Source organism: Balaenoptera borealis, assembly GCF_965194805.1.
Source record: "Balaenoptera borealis genome assembly, chromosome: 10".
Taxonomy (NCBI): domain Eukaryota; kingdom Metazoa; phylum Chordata; class Mammalia; order Artiodactyla; family Balaenopteridae; genus Balaenoptera; species Balaenoptera borealis.
In genome coordinates, this window is record NC_138874.1 from 1,801,275 (window position 1) to 1,819,711 (window position 18,437).

The following is an 18,437-nucleotide window of genomic DNA, read 5'->3' on the forward strand; positions in this document are numbered from 1 at the left end:
TGTAACTAATTCAGCCTTCAACTGGGGCAGCAAGATGTGCTGAACCAGCAGGAAAGGAACTGGAGTCTAATTTCGATTTGGTCACTAACTTCCTAGGAAACCCTCGTTTTCTTCCTCAGGAAAGCAAGAAGGATAACCCCTGGGGTGAGTTCTGCGGACCAAATGGGATGAAAAATATTGAAAATAATGGAAGTATCACATTTGTGAAATATCAAAAGTGTGTTTGTGATTTAAATGAAAGAACATATTGCAGTTTCCCTTTTTAGTGTTCCTTTAAGAATATAAGCCACCTGTCAATGTACTTCTGGCCTTTGGAAAGTGCTTACAGGATGTGAAAAGTCATTTGCCTTTTATCAATGGAGGCCTTTCATTAGAGAACCAGGCTGAGAAGACTTCTCTTGTATAGGTCGCCATTATGGATGGGCTTTTGCCCCAGACCTGGATTTGTGTTGGACACATTCATGACATCTTCAGAGAACTGGTAGCCTCTTCTCCATGAGACTTTTGCTATTGTTGGAAAGCCATGAAATTCTCTGTCCCTTGGAAAACAGAGTCTTGCAAAGTTAGTTTTCATGTTCTCAGTGAAAGCGGGCAGCCTTTGGATAGCAACAGGCAAATTACTTGACTCGCTTTTCCAGTCATGCACACAACAAACTGAGTGGGTTCTTATTCCAAGAGCTCTGCTGCGTGGAGCTGCGGGAAGCTGGTACTTATCCACAGTTAGAAATGGTCTGTTTGAGGCACTTTTGGAAAAAAAAAAACAGTCATACAAGTCTTGGTCATAAAGCCAAACTATCACCTGAAATGTTGCTTCCAGTTCAGCAAATGATCAGATGGTCACAGCCTTGTAACCTCTACGGTAGCGTTCCATGAGAAGAGGCCACTTTAAGTCACAAACGTCTTTTTAATGCTGTCCTGGCCCCAGATGTGGCTTATTCATTCAGCAGGGATTTTACATCCATTTGTTGGTGCCAACAGATAAGCCCGCCGTACTTCATACCTACCAGTCTCTCTCTTCTAGGTGAAGCGGTCTTTCCAGACCCACTGGAAGCAGCCGAAGCAGGACTGTAATCCAAGACTCCGAGAAGAGCAGGGCGTTTCAACCAGTCCCCGGGAGCTGACTGCAGCATGACATTCATCAAGTCACCACTGAAACTAATGATGGAAGGATGATCCTCCTCCTGGTAAAGATTCTAAATGGCGGTGCTGGTGCACATCAGGTGGAAAAGGTCACTTCGAAAACCCAGGCTTGACTACTATCCCTCCTGAGAAGGGTAAGTCAGTGAACAGCAAATACAGACTCCAGTTCTCTTCAGTTTTGCGGGTCCTAGTAGGGGTCCTGAGCTGCCTTCCATGGAGGGAGATATCAGAGGTGCTGTTCTTTCAGATCAATTGTATGAGTTCTGTAAAACTCCCAGAGGCATTCTTTGGTGGTGGCTCCAAATGAAATGACATGGGAAGGAGCTTCCTCCTGCTGGGCTCAGGTGCAGAACATGCTGGGATAAACATGTGATGTCACCTTAGAGGTATGGGGCAGGGCGCCAACACAAGACCTTGTCAGGACAAGCTCTGCTGAATGCTGCGCGCGATCCTAAAACCCTCTCACTCCATTCTGCAGTATCTTGCAAGCCACGTCACAGGGAATAAACTGTTCCCGCTGACATCCTTCAAGACCACAGCAGTCGAAGCCCTAGATAGGTAGTTGTAGGGCCAAGATGTCCGAATTCCTAGAAAATTCATTTCTGGTATCCACACAAGACTCACTCGCAGAAGGTTAAAGGAACAGAACAAAAATAACTTTAGGGGAAAAACAGATTTGTTTTTAGCCAGAAAACACACATTTCTACTGGGTGGTCTCTTTTTAACCCCTTGCAATCTTGGAAGCGTGAAGAAATTTTAACCAATAAGTCTTCAGAACTTCCTGATGAAATAATCCTTGAAGATAAGATATAGAATGTGAATGTCTGGGATTTGCTTCTTTACACTGGGAGGAGAAGAGGAGGCCATGGCAGAAAAATAGTAGATGGTCAACAGAGACCTGAATTGATGTTTTCCTACATCAGGATCTTCCAAATTCACTAATAATGCTCCCATTTTCGTAAGCTTAGTCCTTGGATCTGGAAACGTGGTATCAGTTGAAATCCGGGCTTCAATTCAGGTCCTAAAGGGGCTACTGCTGTCTTTGGCACAGAAACAACACCTAAACGCAAACACCCCGTAAACGGAATCATGGAAACACGATTCAAGCCCACAAAAGTAAAAAAAAAAAAAAAAAAAAAAAAAAAAAAAAAAAGATAAGCCTAAAAATATGAAGTGACACTTCACCCTTCATGGTGCTAAATACTTCAGGCATGCACTTTCCAGATTCCAAAGAATGCTTAGGCCCCAGGGTCTGAAAAAGAGTCTAGAATTTGGACTTTCATTCTGCATCAAGAGTGATCTTTAAAAACATGTAAATCTATATATGAGTCTATGTATACATGTAAGTACTGGGCTACGTGTCTTTAATTCTAAGGTAAATTAGAGGTGACTTTGAAAAAAAAGTAACTTGAAAAAAGATTAATTCTAGCCATTTCTAATTTCATCCTCTGTTAACTGCTGAAACATATTTAGATGAGTACATTCAGAAAGAGGATGGTTCAGCTCGTCTATTTTTGATACAAGCAGAGTAAACTATGTCATTGTGTCACCTACTATGAAATCTCAGCCTCAATGACGTGGGCGCTTAATCATCTGTCCTTTACCCAACAGGCCAAACAGGGAGGTGGGAAGTCTTTCTGTTGACTAATCAAAATGCCTGCACTGCCCCTCCCCCAGCTCCCCCCCCCCCCCCGGGGGGAGGAGAGGGGAGGGGAGGTGGCGGGAACAGGCACAGCGGAGAGCTGTGAATAGCAAAGTCAGACTCTGAATTGAAAACTGCCACCAAGACACAGGAGCAGAGAGAGAAAGAGAAGAGGGAAAAATAAAAAGATGCAGCAAAACGAATACCATGGAGCCGAATGACCGTACCTTGGCAACGGATTTGCCATCGGAATTGTTGTTGGAATCTTTACCACCACTGAATGAATCTCTTCTCTGTGGGCATGGTTTCTTTTTGCGTGGTCTGCCTTTAAGATTTGGCGCTGAAAACAAATGGAGAACAGATGAGATACGTTTTCATTTGCGTGGGTTTCCTTATGAAAAACCAAGGATCTTAACTCCAGTGGCGCCCTCTAATTGTTCAGAGAAACATACACATGTGTGGTAGCCAAGCCTCCTTTTAGGCGTCTCTCTCTGAAGGGCTGCCTCTTGGTAGACTCTACACTTCTGTCCATGCTCCCCAAAGCTAATCTATTACACTTGAACGCGTCTAATTAATATAAATAAAATGAAGCCCTGAGCTTTAAAGGATGATGATAAGGGAAATGTACTTCCCCATTGTTATAAAAGAAACATGCTGGGCTGAAAGACAGCCCTGAGCCTGGCTCATTCTTTGTTTTTTGTTTTGTATCTTGTTTTCAGAAACCCAAATGATATGCCAGCCCATTATGGTACCATAGGAATGTAACGTTTGAAAACATCTCTCTTCAAGAGTGGAGACATGAGCATTTTCTCAAAGTATGATACAAACAAGTAAGGAGAGAGCTGTAGAAAAAGAGGCATTCAAAATAACAATCTGAAAAATATTATCCCATGTATTTACTATTAATATTGCGACCAGCATGTTTCAAATCTCAACAAATCTGGCAGATACATTTAAGTCAGCATGTTCTCTTTTCCTTTTCAATGTATTTTTTTTTATGAAGATCTTGAGGGTTATTTAAAATAACTTCCAAAGATCACATTGGAGTTAGCCTGATTCCGTGGAGATTATACTTTTTAAAAGCCATAGACAAGACACAAATCAAAGTTATATTTCATCTTGGATGCTGAGCTTGAATCCCTTTAAGATCCATACAGAAAGAAGGAAAAAAAAAAAAAAAAAAAAGGCTGCTGTTTATTGAGTGCTACGACTCTCCGGCATCAGCTTTCACATTTAACTTCATCAGTCACCGGAGTCAAGCAAAAATAAAACAAACCAACGAACCGACTAGCCCTTGAAGAATTCCAAACTAACAAATTATACCCCAAGCAATTTCTTTAGGACCTTTCAAGGTACCCACACTTTTTTTTATTGCTTTAAGGTATGATTATGACCATGGAAAATCTGAACAACTCAAACCCTCTTAACTGTTGTTAATCTTACTCATGTCACGCCGTTAACCAGTGCTTTTAGGACACTGTACACTGTACTCCTCTTAACAAACACAATTAATCCCACTAATTTGATTTTCTACTGTGGATAATAGTCTTGCTGTTGACAAAGCACAATAAAGCAGAGCTGCCTTTACGATCAGGCAAAAGTTTAAAAAAGTGGCTTTGGGGCTCAGACTCCCCCCTTCCCAAATCCGTTCTCCTCTCATTTCCCCAAAACGTTTGTCTGAAAGTCCATCTCAGAAAGCCAGCCTGGAATTATCAAAGGTAAACAAACTCACAAACAAAAAATCAAGCAAAGAGAAAGCGGCGATTACCCATTCCAGTCGACAAACATCTGCCTGATGATGTCTGTGCTGGTGAAAGCTACAGCATGTGACTGCTTCCCGGCCCTACGTCCCTGAAGTCTCCACTTGACTTGGTGTGGATGTCAGCTTCCCTCCGAATGCGGGCTGCGAGGCTCAGCGCTCTGCTTACAACTCCCCTCCCCCGGCAGCTCCATTACTCATGTAAACACACAGCAGTGACTAGCACGGGGGTGTGTGGGATGAGCTCGGAGGACTTGGCTTGAGTTGCCAGACTGGCAGGCAGGGCTTGCCTCTCTCTCTGAGACTACCACACGGGGTTGGTGATTTCATCCGGCCTGTTTTGTGGATCCTGGCCTCCTGCTCCCCTGTCAGAGCCCGATGCCACCTTCCTTCCAGGCTCGGCCTGGAGCCAGGGCGGGGACCATTTTGGTTTGAGGACGCAGTGTAGCACAGAAGTGTTTCCACAACTGACCCAAGGGCTAAGACTTTAATGACCGCTAGGGAAGGATGTACTTTCAAGTCCCTTATCAAAATAATAGCAGAGCAGAAAGCTGACAGAAACCCACAGAACTTGGGGTAGGTCTGAGGCATTTCATTAAAAGGAAGAAAACAATATTGCCTCTGTTCTAAGACTTGTTACTATGATCTTTCCTTCCTAACATGTTGGCAAAAAAGCATTTAAACCTAAAAGGCATTTATTTCCAGAAAAGCTTTCAAATCCCAAAGGCCTTTTAGATAGAGAGAACTTGCACTGAACAGGCTGTTTTGAATAAAGGCAAAGGTTCCGGGAACTGACAATAAGTCATCCCCAAATCGGGTCTATTTTCTCCATTCTTTGAGCTGCTTTCAGAACCCAGAGAGGCACATGCCCTTCCCCAGCAAATTCTGAGAATTGCAAATTTAGAACAGACTAACACCTAATAGTCTGGTCGCACAAACGTAAACTCTAAGTGGAATCTGATCAAGAGAAAAGGGCTTTTGTCCCCAAGAAAGGCAAGTACACTGATGTTTCAGGTATGGTTACGTAAATCTCACCAGCCACTAAAGCCTCAAACTCAAATACCTCTTTTAGTCTCCCCTCTGAACTTCTTTTCCGACCTTCTCTGATGGAAAGTATCGCTGTATTATTTGTACTTGAGCTGTGCCTCATAGCTTATTATTATACTAAGTTGGAGAGTCCTTAAGGGCAGGACCATGTTAGACTCATTTTTCTCTGCCCCAGCATCCCTCCAGGGGCAGCACTGCCTAACATACTGTTGAATAATCAAGTGACTAGTGGAAATACAGGTGCCCACATAGGCCTCCTTGGTGTCAAGAGCTGGGCTCGCCAACCTGACCACATGTATGCCCGTCACACTGGGCACCTGAAAAACGGCACTCACCTTTCCTGCTTACCTGTGAGCTCTGGGAGCACACCCCAGTGACTTGAGTTTGCTGTAGGAAATGAGACGGAAAACCTACAGCCTTTGGTTCCTGCTCAGGGTAATTGTATCTGGCATCTCAGCGGGGCCATGACTGTCCCACATGCAATGAACAAATGCCCTGAAGAGCATACGTTCAAAGCCCCGGGGGAATGGAGCGTGCGGGACTCCGTATGGGGTGGGAGCCCCCGTCATACAACTGGAGACTTTTTTGGATCCACAAGACCCCAGGTGAATCTTTGGAACCGAAAGGCTGGCTTTTGGGGATAGCGAATATTCTTGTCCCCAGATTACATTTTTTTCCTACAGGGTCAAGAAGACAAATCATTTGCTAGGCGGGTGAATGAAAGCAAATGCTTTATGGTGTGGTGCGGTCAGGGGGGCGTGGCTCTGGCCTTTAACTCTTCCCCACCTCCTCCTAGCTGCCCTGGACCAACCTAAACCTGCCCTCTCCTTGACAGCTAAGGGCCGCGCACTCCCTTAGAGAATCCAAATCCTAAAACTCCAGAAGCACACCAGCTCCCGTGCTTTAGATGAGAGCAGTCTCTACCAACAAAGCCATTCTTGGAAGCCAGCAATACATTTACTGATAGCATAACTGGTTCTGGTGAGTTCTACTTCAAAAAAAATACATGTAGTGTATTTTAGGGTGAAGCAATAAATGCACAGTTACTTTGATATGTGTGTATAGCCACTGGCCAACCCTGGCCTGGCTCAGATAGTTCAGTCAAAGCTCTTTGCACGAATGTTTTCAGTATTATTCACAAATAATACTAATAGCTGATGCTTACGGAGCACTTTTTCTTGCCAGTCAGCACTCTGCATACAGTAACTCATTTAAAACTCAAAACAAGCCAACAGGAAGGCACAAGTATTATCCCCATTTTACAGACCAGGTAACTGAGATAGAGTGAAAGTACTTTTGTCTTAGGTCATACCACTGGTTACTGGTAGCAGAAGGCTTCCAACCCAGGCAACTGGACATCATCCAGAGCCCCTGCTTTAAGGAACTTGTCCCTAACAGAGGACACACACACTGTGTCTCATAATGAGGTATTTATATTATTAACTTGGGCTGGCAGTCTCCAGGGAGCTTTCCCCAAATGAAAACACTCTCAAATACCACACAGCACGAGGGCGCTGCAGCCCATCTCAGGCATCAGACAGTATCCTACAGCCCTGAGGGCGAGCAGCGTCCCCATCAGTTAAGTCACAGAGTTCCAATAAAACTTAGAGCACCAAAGTACATTACCCCCTTGCCGTGAGCCACTGACTGACTCTTCTGCCTAATCGGTGAAAGATCTCTGTGGTTTTTTTAAAAAAAAAAATCTTCCCTCTCTGACTGCCCATCTGTTCCTCTTACTCAGCGCCATGAAATTAACAAGTATTCACCATTGTGACGTCACCGCTATTTCTATAGGTGTTAATCCCAGGAGACTAGGCACCCCCCAGTGCCCCAGGCTACTTTGACATCTGACCCATGTGTTTTGTTTTGTTTTTTCCTTTTCTTAAAAACTCCTTCAACTATTACTGAATCAGTGTCTTTTTTTTTTTAAACAGTATAGCAAAACATGCTTTGTGTTTTGCTTTGTTTTTCTTCAAGAGTCTAGAAGCTCAGAGTTGCAGGCGTTCATGTACGTATTTACTTCACTGTGGGTTCTGACAAGTTATGTGTCAGGGCAGCACAGGTGTGGGAAACTTTCATCTTGCAATAATAATAATAAAACAAAGGAAATGTAACCAGTTACTGGCAAAGTAAATTGCTTTTGGCTTAAATGTTCCTGTTTTTTTCCTACTGTGTTCTTCCTGTCATGACCGTCTCTCTTTTTTTTTATAACATTTATGCTCTTGGAAATGCCATGAAGATAAACTGCTATAAAAGCTGGATTGACTCATCAGTTAACAACTCTTTCTTCTCGTTTTGCAGAGAGGATTTTGTTGCCAGCACAGCAACATGTTCTCTCGAGAAATTCTTTGTGAGCTTCCACTCAGAGATAGGACTTGCTTGTTGGTAGGGGCTGGAATTAGGGGAATGGAAAACCAGGCATCATTTTCCTAAGAGTTTGACCCCCAGGGTCAATGTCTAGAGGAAGCTGGCAGAGCGTTAACTCATTTGATTTGCAAGTTGTGTGTGTGTGTGTGTGTGTGTGTGTGTGTGTGTGTGTGTGTGTGTTAAACACTAAACACAAGTCAGAAAACTAAACGACACCGATTGAAGTATTATGGACTGGCAAACATTGTTCTATGCATAGTGTGCATTACTGATAATACTTTGCATTTCTTTAATGCCTTTCCTCTGAGCATCTCAATTCTTTGGTACATTGTCTTTACAGACAATAATCTTAAAATACTCTGGCAAGTTTCAGCATGGAGCACTGCTCCTGCTGGGGGAAGAAAAAAAAAAAAAAAACCTATCCTAATTTAGTTATCATTTATTGTGTTCTATTTTCAATGTTTCCCTTTTGACTCTTTAGAAACTTCCTCTTGCACTACAACAAAAATAGGATGAGTGTTTTTAAAGTTATTAACGTATGAGTAAAAGATTTAGAAACCGAGAATGGCAGAAGGCTTGATCAAAGCCACTCCTGAAATTTATGGGTGTAATAAAAGAAAGGCATTTCACAGATAATCTCTTACAGAATTTCAGTTTTCAAATACTTGGAAAAAAAGAAAAGAAAAACAGAAGCTCTCAGCTCTCATGTTGGCTTTAACTTAAAGCCAACATTCTTACTTTTAAATTCATAAATGATTCCCTGAAATTTTATTTCAGATCCACGGTTACGTTCCATATACTCCCCGCTCCACACCTCACAGAGCAAGGCCAGAAAACTGCAGCCGCTGGTACTCAGCGTCTGATAATTGGTTGAATCTTTCCATGAATTCACAGAGCATCAATTATATATAGATTTAAGAACACGCAAGTTTACTTTTATTCTGTTCGCCTATAAATAATTTCCCACACCCAGCAGAAATGTTTGAGAAGCAACTGTGCTGTCTGAGAGATGAACACACCGGGCCATTAACAAGCACAATTCCATCCTGAGGGGCTTGCTAACTTAAATGATGACTTTAAAGCAATAGGCACAGTTTTAAAAAAAAAGCTGCAAGAGTGTTATCATTTTCTGTCATTGTTCTGACAGTTTCCTTTTTAAGAGTAATTTTTTTCCTCAAATAAAGGCATTAAAAAGATGAGTCCAGACTTGCAAGCTGAGACCAGAGCCAGCCTCAAATGCCCTCACTCTCAAATGCCACCAAGACGAGGCAGCCCTGAACAGGGACCAAGGGGTGTGCCCCAGGGGAATGGTCACACTCACTCCTCTGGATGTCATGGCTGCTTTGAGTTTCCAAGGTTGCTTTAGCCCAAGCCATACCTTGATGTGGGTTCAACCACCGTGCCTATTAACTACAATTTAGCATTTCCAATGAACTATGCTCTCACTGAATCCAGGTCCTCTCCTACCACCTGTGGAAGGGTGAGCGGTATAGTGTTATTAGAAAGAGTGTGGGGGAAAAAAAAAATGAAGCAGGCTTTATATGAGGTCAAGCCACTTGGGCTCTTTGTCACTGAGATCCCCAAGAGTCACTAATGAGAGTGGAATGTATCACTGCATTTGTCATACCTGGACTGGTCAGGCAACTTAAGTCCAAAACAGCCGTGGACTTCACTGACTGCTCAACAAACCATGCAAGTAAACACTTTTGTAATGCCTTCCAAATATGCCCTGTCTTACTCACTCCTTGTTTCGTACTTGCGAATGCTGGAGCAGTTGTTAATGCCTCTGATCAAAGTCTTAGTAATTTCATAGGCATGTGATTTGCATAGCTATTTCCTGATCCGCCTTCTCTCTGCCCTGGAGGTCTTCATTTCTCAGAAACACTTAACAACACAGATTATTTGACTTCTCCCCTTCCCCCAGCCTATAAATGGAACTTGACTTGCTAGCTCATCTGTATTGCTAATTGGTTTGAAAGCATGTGACTCCGTGCATTCTTGCCATTAATACACAATCAAACCTCTTTTTTAGTCAGGTTTTACCAGCAGTGATGGGCAGATCTCTATCTTTATTTCCCCTCCGTGTCTTGAGGAGGGAGACAAATTTAAACGGCCAAATGTTATCTTATATTATTTGAAAATGATGTAGGGAATTCCAAAGGAATTCAGAAATGCTCCAGAAGTCCATGATAGGCTTGTCTAAAAGGGCACTGGCAAAGAAGAAAGGGATTATAGATGGCTTTTCACTACCACTTGCAGAGTAAGAGGGAAATCGGGGAGCTAAATTGAGGTCTAGAGTGAGGAGAGATTCTGGGTTTTCAGAGGATTGACTCTTGAAGGAGAGAGTTCTGGAAAAAGGGAAGGAGACTGAAATCAGTGCCAGGCCTTTCAAACTTTGGTCTGTCCTGGCTACTCGCAGTATCCTCCAACCATCATCACAGTATCCCTTCAACCATCTCAGATGAAAGATCCCCTTCAGGACCTTGGTGGCTCATAGCTGCTCTGCAAATGCTTATTCGTCTTTGGGGTAATGAAGTCTATAGGCCATGGCCTCAGGAGACTGTGGAAAGACTCTGGCCTTAGAATTCCAAATATTTTGTAAAGAGACATCAGGGCAGCATGGACACCTGAGGGCTTAGCTTGGATCTTAAGGTACAGGAGGCAGCACCGTGTAGGTGCTCAGGCTGCGCGCAAAGGGTCAATTTCCTCCCCAGCTGCAAAGTCTTGTCGAGAAGTCACAAACCCAGCCAAACCAATAAATGGACTCTAAAATGCTATCGTGGCTCAAACTTCACTTTCCCATCTACCTGGCAACTCATTTCTCCTGCTGTTCATCTCCCCAGATGCCAGGTACCCACCAGCCATTTCCAAGCCCCAGGCTCCTCAATTAATGAAGATCATGCTGGATGTTGAGGAAAAAAAAGAAAACCTGCATCAAAACTCCTACAATTAGAACAAGTGTGTCGTCTCAATGCTCACTATGTACTCTTTCTTAAGATTTTGAAATAACTCATGTTTCCATTTTTTGAAAACTATTCAGTATACACAGATTTCGTTTTTCTTAGTATGATTATCTACAATACCAATAGAACATTAACTTAAGATTCTTGTCTTTTTTTTCCTTAGGCTATTTAAGGATCCACTTTGGAAATGATTTTTTAAGGACATTTTGATTTCTGTAATTTATGAAGTTTATAAAGATAGGACCTCTTGGGCTTCCCTGGTGGCGCAGTGTCCGCCTGCCAATGCAGGGGACGGACACGGGTTCGAGCCCTGGTCCAGGAAGATCCCACATGCCGCGGAGCAACTAAGCCCACGAGCCACAACTACTGAGCCTGCGCTCTAGAGCACATGAGCCGCAACTACTGAAGCCCGCACGCCTAGAGCCCGTGCTCTGCAACAAAGAGTAGCCCCCGCTCACCGCAACTAGAGAAAGCCGGCTCGTGGCAACGAAGACTCAACACAGCCAAAAAAAAAAAAAAAAAGGATAGGACCTCGTAAACATAGAGAATTAATTTTTGTCTCTCTCTTTTTTTGTTATAATCAATAAACCTGTTTATTCTAGTCCATGATTGATATGTTCTATGGTGTTACTATTGTACGTGACAGCACAGAAGCGCAAGCCACATTTTTGTATTGAATAACCTTGCGAGGATCAGTAAATATCAGAACAGTTCTTAAACTCGTGTATAAATAGAACATTCTTGTTCAGCCATTTCTCCAGGTTTGGAAATGAGATATTCCATTTTCAACACTGAGGATAATTGATTTGCTGCATCTCTAAAGAAAACATTGGAAGTAAGTAAAAGAGACTTTTTTGTGTGTGTATATATGTGGATTAACATGGAGATATTTAACTTACTACAGACTTGGACTAATATAGTATGAGACTTTTCACTTTTTCAAACACATATGGAAAAGTAAAAAGTAAAAGATCATCAAGTAATAGGTTCCCGATTTCTTTTTAAAAAGATCCCAAAAGGAATTTGTACTTAAAGGGGATTCTTCACTCTCTTCATGTTTTTCTACCTTTCAGAAAGAATAATTTAAGAAGTAGGATAGTCCCAGGGAATTCCCTGGAGAACCACTGGTTAGGATGCAGTGCTTTCACTGCTGAGGGCGCAGGTTCAATCCCTGGTCAGGGAACTAAGATCCCGCAAGCCACAAGGTGCAGCCAACAAAAAAAAAAAAAAAAGAAGAAGAAGAAGAAGAAGAAGTAGCATAGTCTCTTACTTAGAAGTAAAAAGATGACTGTTCCTGTTTGTCTGAGACTTTGAGACATTCTTCTTTGCTCAGGTAAATCCCTCTCATCCGTTCCTCCTCTATGAGCTGCGAGCCACAATACTGGAAAACGACTTTAAAAGCTCTACTGTGGTACCAAGGAACTCACAGGTGGCAGAGAAGAGTGTGTGTTGCAGCAGGGTAGAGTGAGGGTCCAAAAGGAGAAGAGAAAGGGGCTGGTGGTATATTAAGTAAGGTCAGCTCATTATAACCCCAGCAGGGCAAGCTAGGGAGCTCAGCTCCCGGGAGTGAGAGTGTGTCACACTGTGGGGAAACAGCGGACAGACACTGATAGGAATCTTATGATGAAGATAGAGAACACACAGAAGATGTTAGAATTTATTCCCACTTATTTCAGTGAAAGCCAAAACATTTCTAGGACTGTTTAGAGTTGCTCTGTCCAATACGGCAACCACTAGCCACATGGGGCTCTCGAGCACTTAAAAGATGTCTAGTCCAAGGACTTCCCTGGCAGTCCAGTGGTTGAGAATCCACCTTTCAATGCAGGGGACGCGGGTTTGATCTCTGGCCGGGGAACTAAGATCCCACGTGCCATGCCCGTGCACACCGCAACTACTGAGCCCGCACGACACAACTAGAGAGCCCCCGCTCCACAACGAAGATCCCGCGTGCTGCAACTAAGACTGGACGCAGCCAAATAAATAAATATTAAAAAAAAAAAAAAAAGATGTCTAGTCCAAATTGAGATGTGCCGTAAGTGTAAAACACACACTGGATTTCCAAGACAATACAAAAAATATGAAATAGCTCATTAATAACATGTTATATTGATTACATACTGAAATATTTTGGACATACTGCATTAAATTAAATGTTATTAAAATTAATTCTACCTGTTTCTTTTTACCTTTTAAAATGGGGTTATTGGAAAATTTTAAGTTACACATGGCTTGCGGTATCTTTCTCTCGGGTGATGCTGGTTTAGTCAACAGTTCAACGTTACGATTATAGATATAGGTCCTTAGAAATGTGTGTTAAAGTGCAGACAGAACAAGACTAACATCTGAAGCTAAAATAGTCAGCAAAAATCATGAGTCAAACTTTCCATACAATTTAGAGTTTTATTCACTGTTTTGCAGGGTAGTCATGCATAGATGTTAGTATCTGAAAATTTTGCCAAAGCTGAGGTGTCGCCTTTGTAAAATTCAAATCTGGTAATCATTGATTCAAAGTAACCACATGGCCCCGATGAAGATGTTATTTCATTAACTTCCTTAACTAAGATGTCAAAGCAAGTTTTAAGCCTTGACAACAGACTGGGGGAGTTGGGTGGGGGGTAGGGAAGAAAGTGAGAAAAAGAGCTGTCTAATTTTTTATTTTACTTGTTATTCTCTCCTGCTACCAGCATGGGCTGGGCATAAGGTAAGTCATTTGTGAACTGAATAAGAGAAAATCGATTCTGAGTGATTTTGGCTCACTGGAAAAGTAGAAGCTTCTACACCACGAATTGTTGAATAAGTTCATGGTCTGCGTGTGTTTTTCTTTTTGGAGTTTTCATCTGCAAGTAAGTAGAGAGGTTTGATACAGCCAGGTCCAAAGGCAAGGGCACAGCCTTCACAGCTTTGCCAAGGTGCTTGAAGTCCCATGGTTTAATATGACATAAAGGGAGACTGTTCGTTGAAGACAGGAGCTCCATCAAGCCCAGAAAAGTTGACAGAACAAAAAAGTTTGAACTCTAGGGGGCAGGAGAGGAGATACATCCTTTTCCCAATCTTAGCACCAAAAAGACCAGGGGGCATCACTCCGAGAATATGGCTGCTCAGTTGGCCCCATGTCTCAACTTCTCAAATAACTTGTCACAGTTGCTGAATCAAAGCCTGTTCCCCCTCCACCTCCTCACCTTTTGATTCCTGTGGCAGCAGCAACATAGAAACATACCTAGACATTAAGGGTTCTCCAAATATAACATGCCAATCAAAGGGCTACACACCTGCCTGGATTCTTTTATGGAACCCCCTGCCCCTTACCCCCTTTTTAGGGTTCTCATTATAAAAATAAAAGAACAGCAATGGTAGCAGTAGAAATAAGCTTAGGAAATATTTTCTCTTCTTAGAAGGCAAGAGTTGCTATAGCATTTAAGGCAGTAACATGCAGCAAGATTAAGACCAAAATCCCCGCAACATCAACAGAAACGTGCAATGACTATTATTCATTCTACTGTATAATACTTATAACAATAATTTTTATGAAATTATTTGGCAGGTTCAACCTACATCCAGAGAAGCAGTCTGCACACCTCTGGTATGCTTTTGATATCTAACTATAGCAGTATTTGTCTTTGTCCTCCAAACTCTTTTATAGCACATGGCATGCATATTTCAGCATCCAACATTATTAACTCATGACCAACTGTCAGTTGATGGTTATCTAACACGTGGGGTCTCCACAAAAGGGATCCTTATTTGGGCAAAAGCTCTTGTCTGCACCAGTCTGTCTATATTTTCCTTCAGAAGAACTTTATTTGGATTATTATTCGCTGTTAGTGGAAACTCGGAGGCTGCATGTGTGGCAATTGGAAGGCGGGGAAATAAATCCTTAGCAAGTTAAAACACTTAGCTGATATTAAAACCATTTCTGGCTTTGTTAGCTGAAAGGAAACTCTCGGTTGCCCTCTTGTGGTCAATCTATGTGATGTGGTGGGATGACCATTAAAAACCCAGAAACTAGCAAGAGAGTTTAATCAAATACAGGTAAGAACATTCAGCCTTGACAGAAACAGTCACAAATCACAACCTTATGTTGTTTTATATGTTTTAGAATTTACATTGAGCAGCCCTCCTATGTGGAGAGGGAGGGGGGAGGGGGGAGGGCTAGTAATATGGAAATTAGAACTCTGTCTTGCTGGAATACAATGACTTCCCTGTATTTACAACCATAACTGTTATATATGTGGCAAACTGATTTTTAGGAGATTTAGAACCTTAAAAAAAATCATGCCTACATTTTCAAAGTTTCTTCATAACCAAAAATAGACTGATGTTCCAACTAGTTTGGAATTATAAGAACCAAGGAAAGAAGTCTGAATAATTCCCTAATATGGAAGAAAACCACTTTTTTTTTCTTTTTAAATAAGGAACAGTTTATTTGTTTCTGACAATAGGCAACATATGGAAACGCAGAATTTATAGAAGTTTAAGTACAGAACTTAGCCTTATTGCCTAAAAATAAAATTTTATAAAAATCTGAACTCCAAATCTAATAATTGGTTACCCAATTTGGTATTTAATTTTAATTTTAAAAAACAGCATTTAAATAAAAATTCTGCTGTAGGCCTTTCAACAATTTCCTGCCTAACAGGCCCATCCCCAAAAAGCAAACAAACCTGGTATTAAAACAGACTGAGGAGCTTAAGAAAACCTGGGGGCAAAGTACATGAGAACATAAACTATTTTTCATCTTATTACCAGTAAATGTACCATTTCCCTCTTTTATGTGTCTTCTCTCTAGATAAAAGCCGCTCCTCCAACCAGCATTAACAAAAATGCTCTGTATTTTTAATATGAGGTTGGGGGCAGATTAATCTTAACTTGGCTTTTCCACTCACACGTGGAAGTTCAGTGTTGCAACAACAGTTGTTTGGTTTTGTCTTTGAATTTGCAAAGTTCTTAAAGTAATTTTACTACAAAATTAAACAGCTGTGAGTTCTTTAGGAAACATGATGATTCTTGTTCTTTTTTGTACTATCGTGCAAGCTGAAATACCCTTTCTTTCATGTCTTTTTATTCCAAAATGAATTCCCTAGTTAGCCTTGTTTAGCTTTAAAAAAATATAATGAAGAAAGGGGGCGGTGTCTGCTGACCTCTGAAATTCATCCGCATTTAAGCACAGGGAGCTCACACAAGGTGCACACTCAAAAGGGCTTTTGTTTAAGTCCCATTATGGAATGAAAAATGATACTCGGCCCCAATTTAATGCCAATCCTTGCGTACAACAAAGCCATGTGCAAATATTTCTGTGGCGCAAGGGATCTTATGCCTATTTTGCAGATGAGAAAACTGATGCAGATGAGAAAACTGAAACATCAAAAAAATGGTGAGAGAGTGAAGCACGAAGACGTTCACAGAGACTGGAATTATATTTAGAATTTGACTCCTAGCCCAGGACTCTTAACCACGTGAGGGCTCTGACTCTTCGGAATCAACAGAAGAGCAATTTTAAAACATTCTTTTGACATTATTAACCACAGCCTCAGGGCTCTGGGAAGTGGAGGCGGGGCCTGGAAAGGACACAGAGCTGCTAGGTGACAGCCTCTGGCGACACTAATGAAGTGGATTATTTGATCCATACCACCATCTACTCGAGGAACAGTCAGGGGCTTAGCAATTCCCTTTGTACCTTAAAAAATTAAAATCTAGATTTGAGTGCCAGTGTAGACGGCCTCCTAAAATACGGAGCCAGAGAATCATGATAAGACGTGAAGTGCAGAAAGTGGTTTGTGGCTTTTCTACTGGATTTGGAACCAAAGATCGCCGCTAGGAGCTGTGAGGACGGTAGGCTTCTTCACTTGAGTAATTTAAAGAATGATGAAATTCCAGAGAGTAAGGAGACCCTCAGACACCATCTAGCCCAAACCCTTATTCTACACATCAGGAAAGGGAGGCCCAGAGAGTCTGCCAATTGCCCAGAGTCACACTGGTGTCTGTTGGCTGCAGGCGATTAGCAGCAGTGCCTTGGCAACAGACGGCTTTGCAATGGGCCCCTAATACCTCCTCTCGGGTCTCTGCAGGGCAAGCTCCGTCATCCCAAGACCATGTAACTAAAACACACTTTCCAAGGAACTGCAATTAATAAAGTCAAATGGGAGCTGACAAGGACATTCCCGCTGTGTTCAAATGCCAAAACACACAACGGAGAAAGCTCACTTGGAGCGCACGGACCGTGGGTCCTTCTGGCGGGACTTCTGTGCACCACACTCCCAGCTGTTTGCTCAGACCAAGATGGGAGGGACTAAGAGGAAAATACTCACGAAGCCGTCGTGGCAACACTTGGCACTTGGCGACGGTGCCTGCCACCTGCTTGCTTTTGCTGGGCTGGGCGGAAAACCGAAGGGGCCTCCTCATGTGCGGAAAGGCTTTGGGAATTCAAGACCTCTGGGAGCAACGGACCACTGCCCACCTTGCTGCGGGGCGTCCTCGGTACCTTCCAATAGTAACAAATACCCTAGAGGTCCCAAGCTCTTCACGTGGCTCCGCACCTGTGTGCCCGAGCTCCCCGGCTGTCTCCGACAATACCCTTCCTTTTTCACCATTTTCCCTCCTGCCCCAACTTGTAATTGTTCCCCAGACTCGCACTGGGAATTGCATCCCCCAAAAAACTTCCTTATTCTCCCACATCCCCAGCTGGGGGAGGAACTCTCTGTCTGTAACTTCTGTATCCAGTAGGCTTCTACCCTAGCACCTAGCACCCTGTATTGAAATCCTCTGTGAGTCTCTCTCCTCACCAGACTCTAAAGGGATGAGGTCTGTCTTAGTCACTGTGGCATCATCATAGTAGGTGAACAATAAAACTTTGCAGGCTCTCTGTATCATGTTTTGAAAGCAGTGTCTGGTACTTAGTGAGAGTCTAGTAAATGTTTATTAAACTGCACTGACTGCTGATTCCACTAGAGAAAAGAAATACCTCTGAAGACGGCAAGGTGGCTGGGCTGTCCTTGGTGGTTCACCTTCCTGTCTGTAGTACCTTCCCTTGGTTGCCATTAGTAAGGGGGGAAAATACATGTCCACATTTTATTTCCCACTATGTAACTCTGAGACCCAGCAATTGTCAACCAGTTAAATGCTTAACAGAGACCTGCCTTGTCTGTGAATCTATAAATATGACTTGTTTTGCCAAGACCCTCCAAGCCCATGGGATGATGCTGGCCCTACTGGAGAACCTAAACAGGGGAAAAGACAGCAACACCTAAGAGAAACAAAGTTCCCTGGGGAAGATGGCAGACTGTCTGGTGAGAATTACTTTTTTAAGAAAACCCATCCCTGCAAAGCTACCTAAAAAAATGTTCCTGCAGGCCAAAGTCTGGGCAAATCTATAATGTAGAGATTAAATTTAAATTCTAATAAAGATTTTCAACAAAGATCAATAAAATAGGAGATTGATCTGCAGTTAAAAGTTCCCAGTAATGGGATAGCCTAGAAATTTCATAAATAATGCTTTTATCTTGATTGCAAAATAATCCCCTGC

General features: G+C 42.5%; 1 protein-coding gene and 1 long non-coding RNA gene across 5 annotated transcripts in view; both read right to left on the bottom strand.

Annotated features, from left to right (window-relative positions):
• LOC309635829 overlaps positions 1 to 18,437 on the bottom strand; it is a 501,182-nt gene that overhangs the window by 341,965 nt on the left and 140,780 nt on the right. The gene's annotated exons all lie outside the window — the stretch shown is intronic.
• The window catches only part of ARID5B (AT-rich interaction domain 5B), a 188,136-nt gene that overhangs the window by 42,239 nt on the left and 127,460 nt on the right, over positions 1 to 18,437 (bottom strand). For 3 of the 4 annotated variants that reach the window (XM_082407414.1, XM_082407415.1, XM_082407416.1), the window contains one exon: positions 3,010 to 3,122. In XM_082407414.1, coding sequence (XP_082263540.1) covers positions 3,010 to 3,122 — 113 coding nt within the window. Of the gene's footprint in view, positions 1 to 3,009; positions 3,123 to 4,550; positions 4,823 to 18,437 lie in introns of those variants that run through there. The other variant, XM_082407417.1, reaches the window with a different exon arrangement.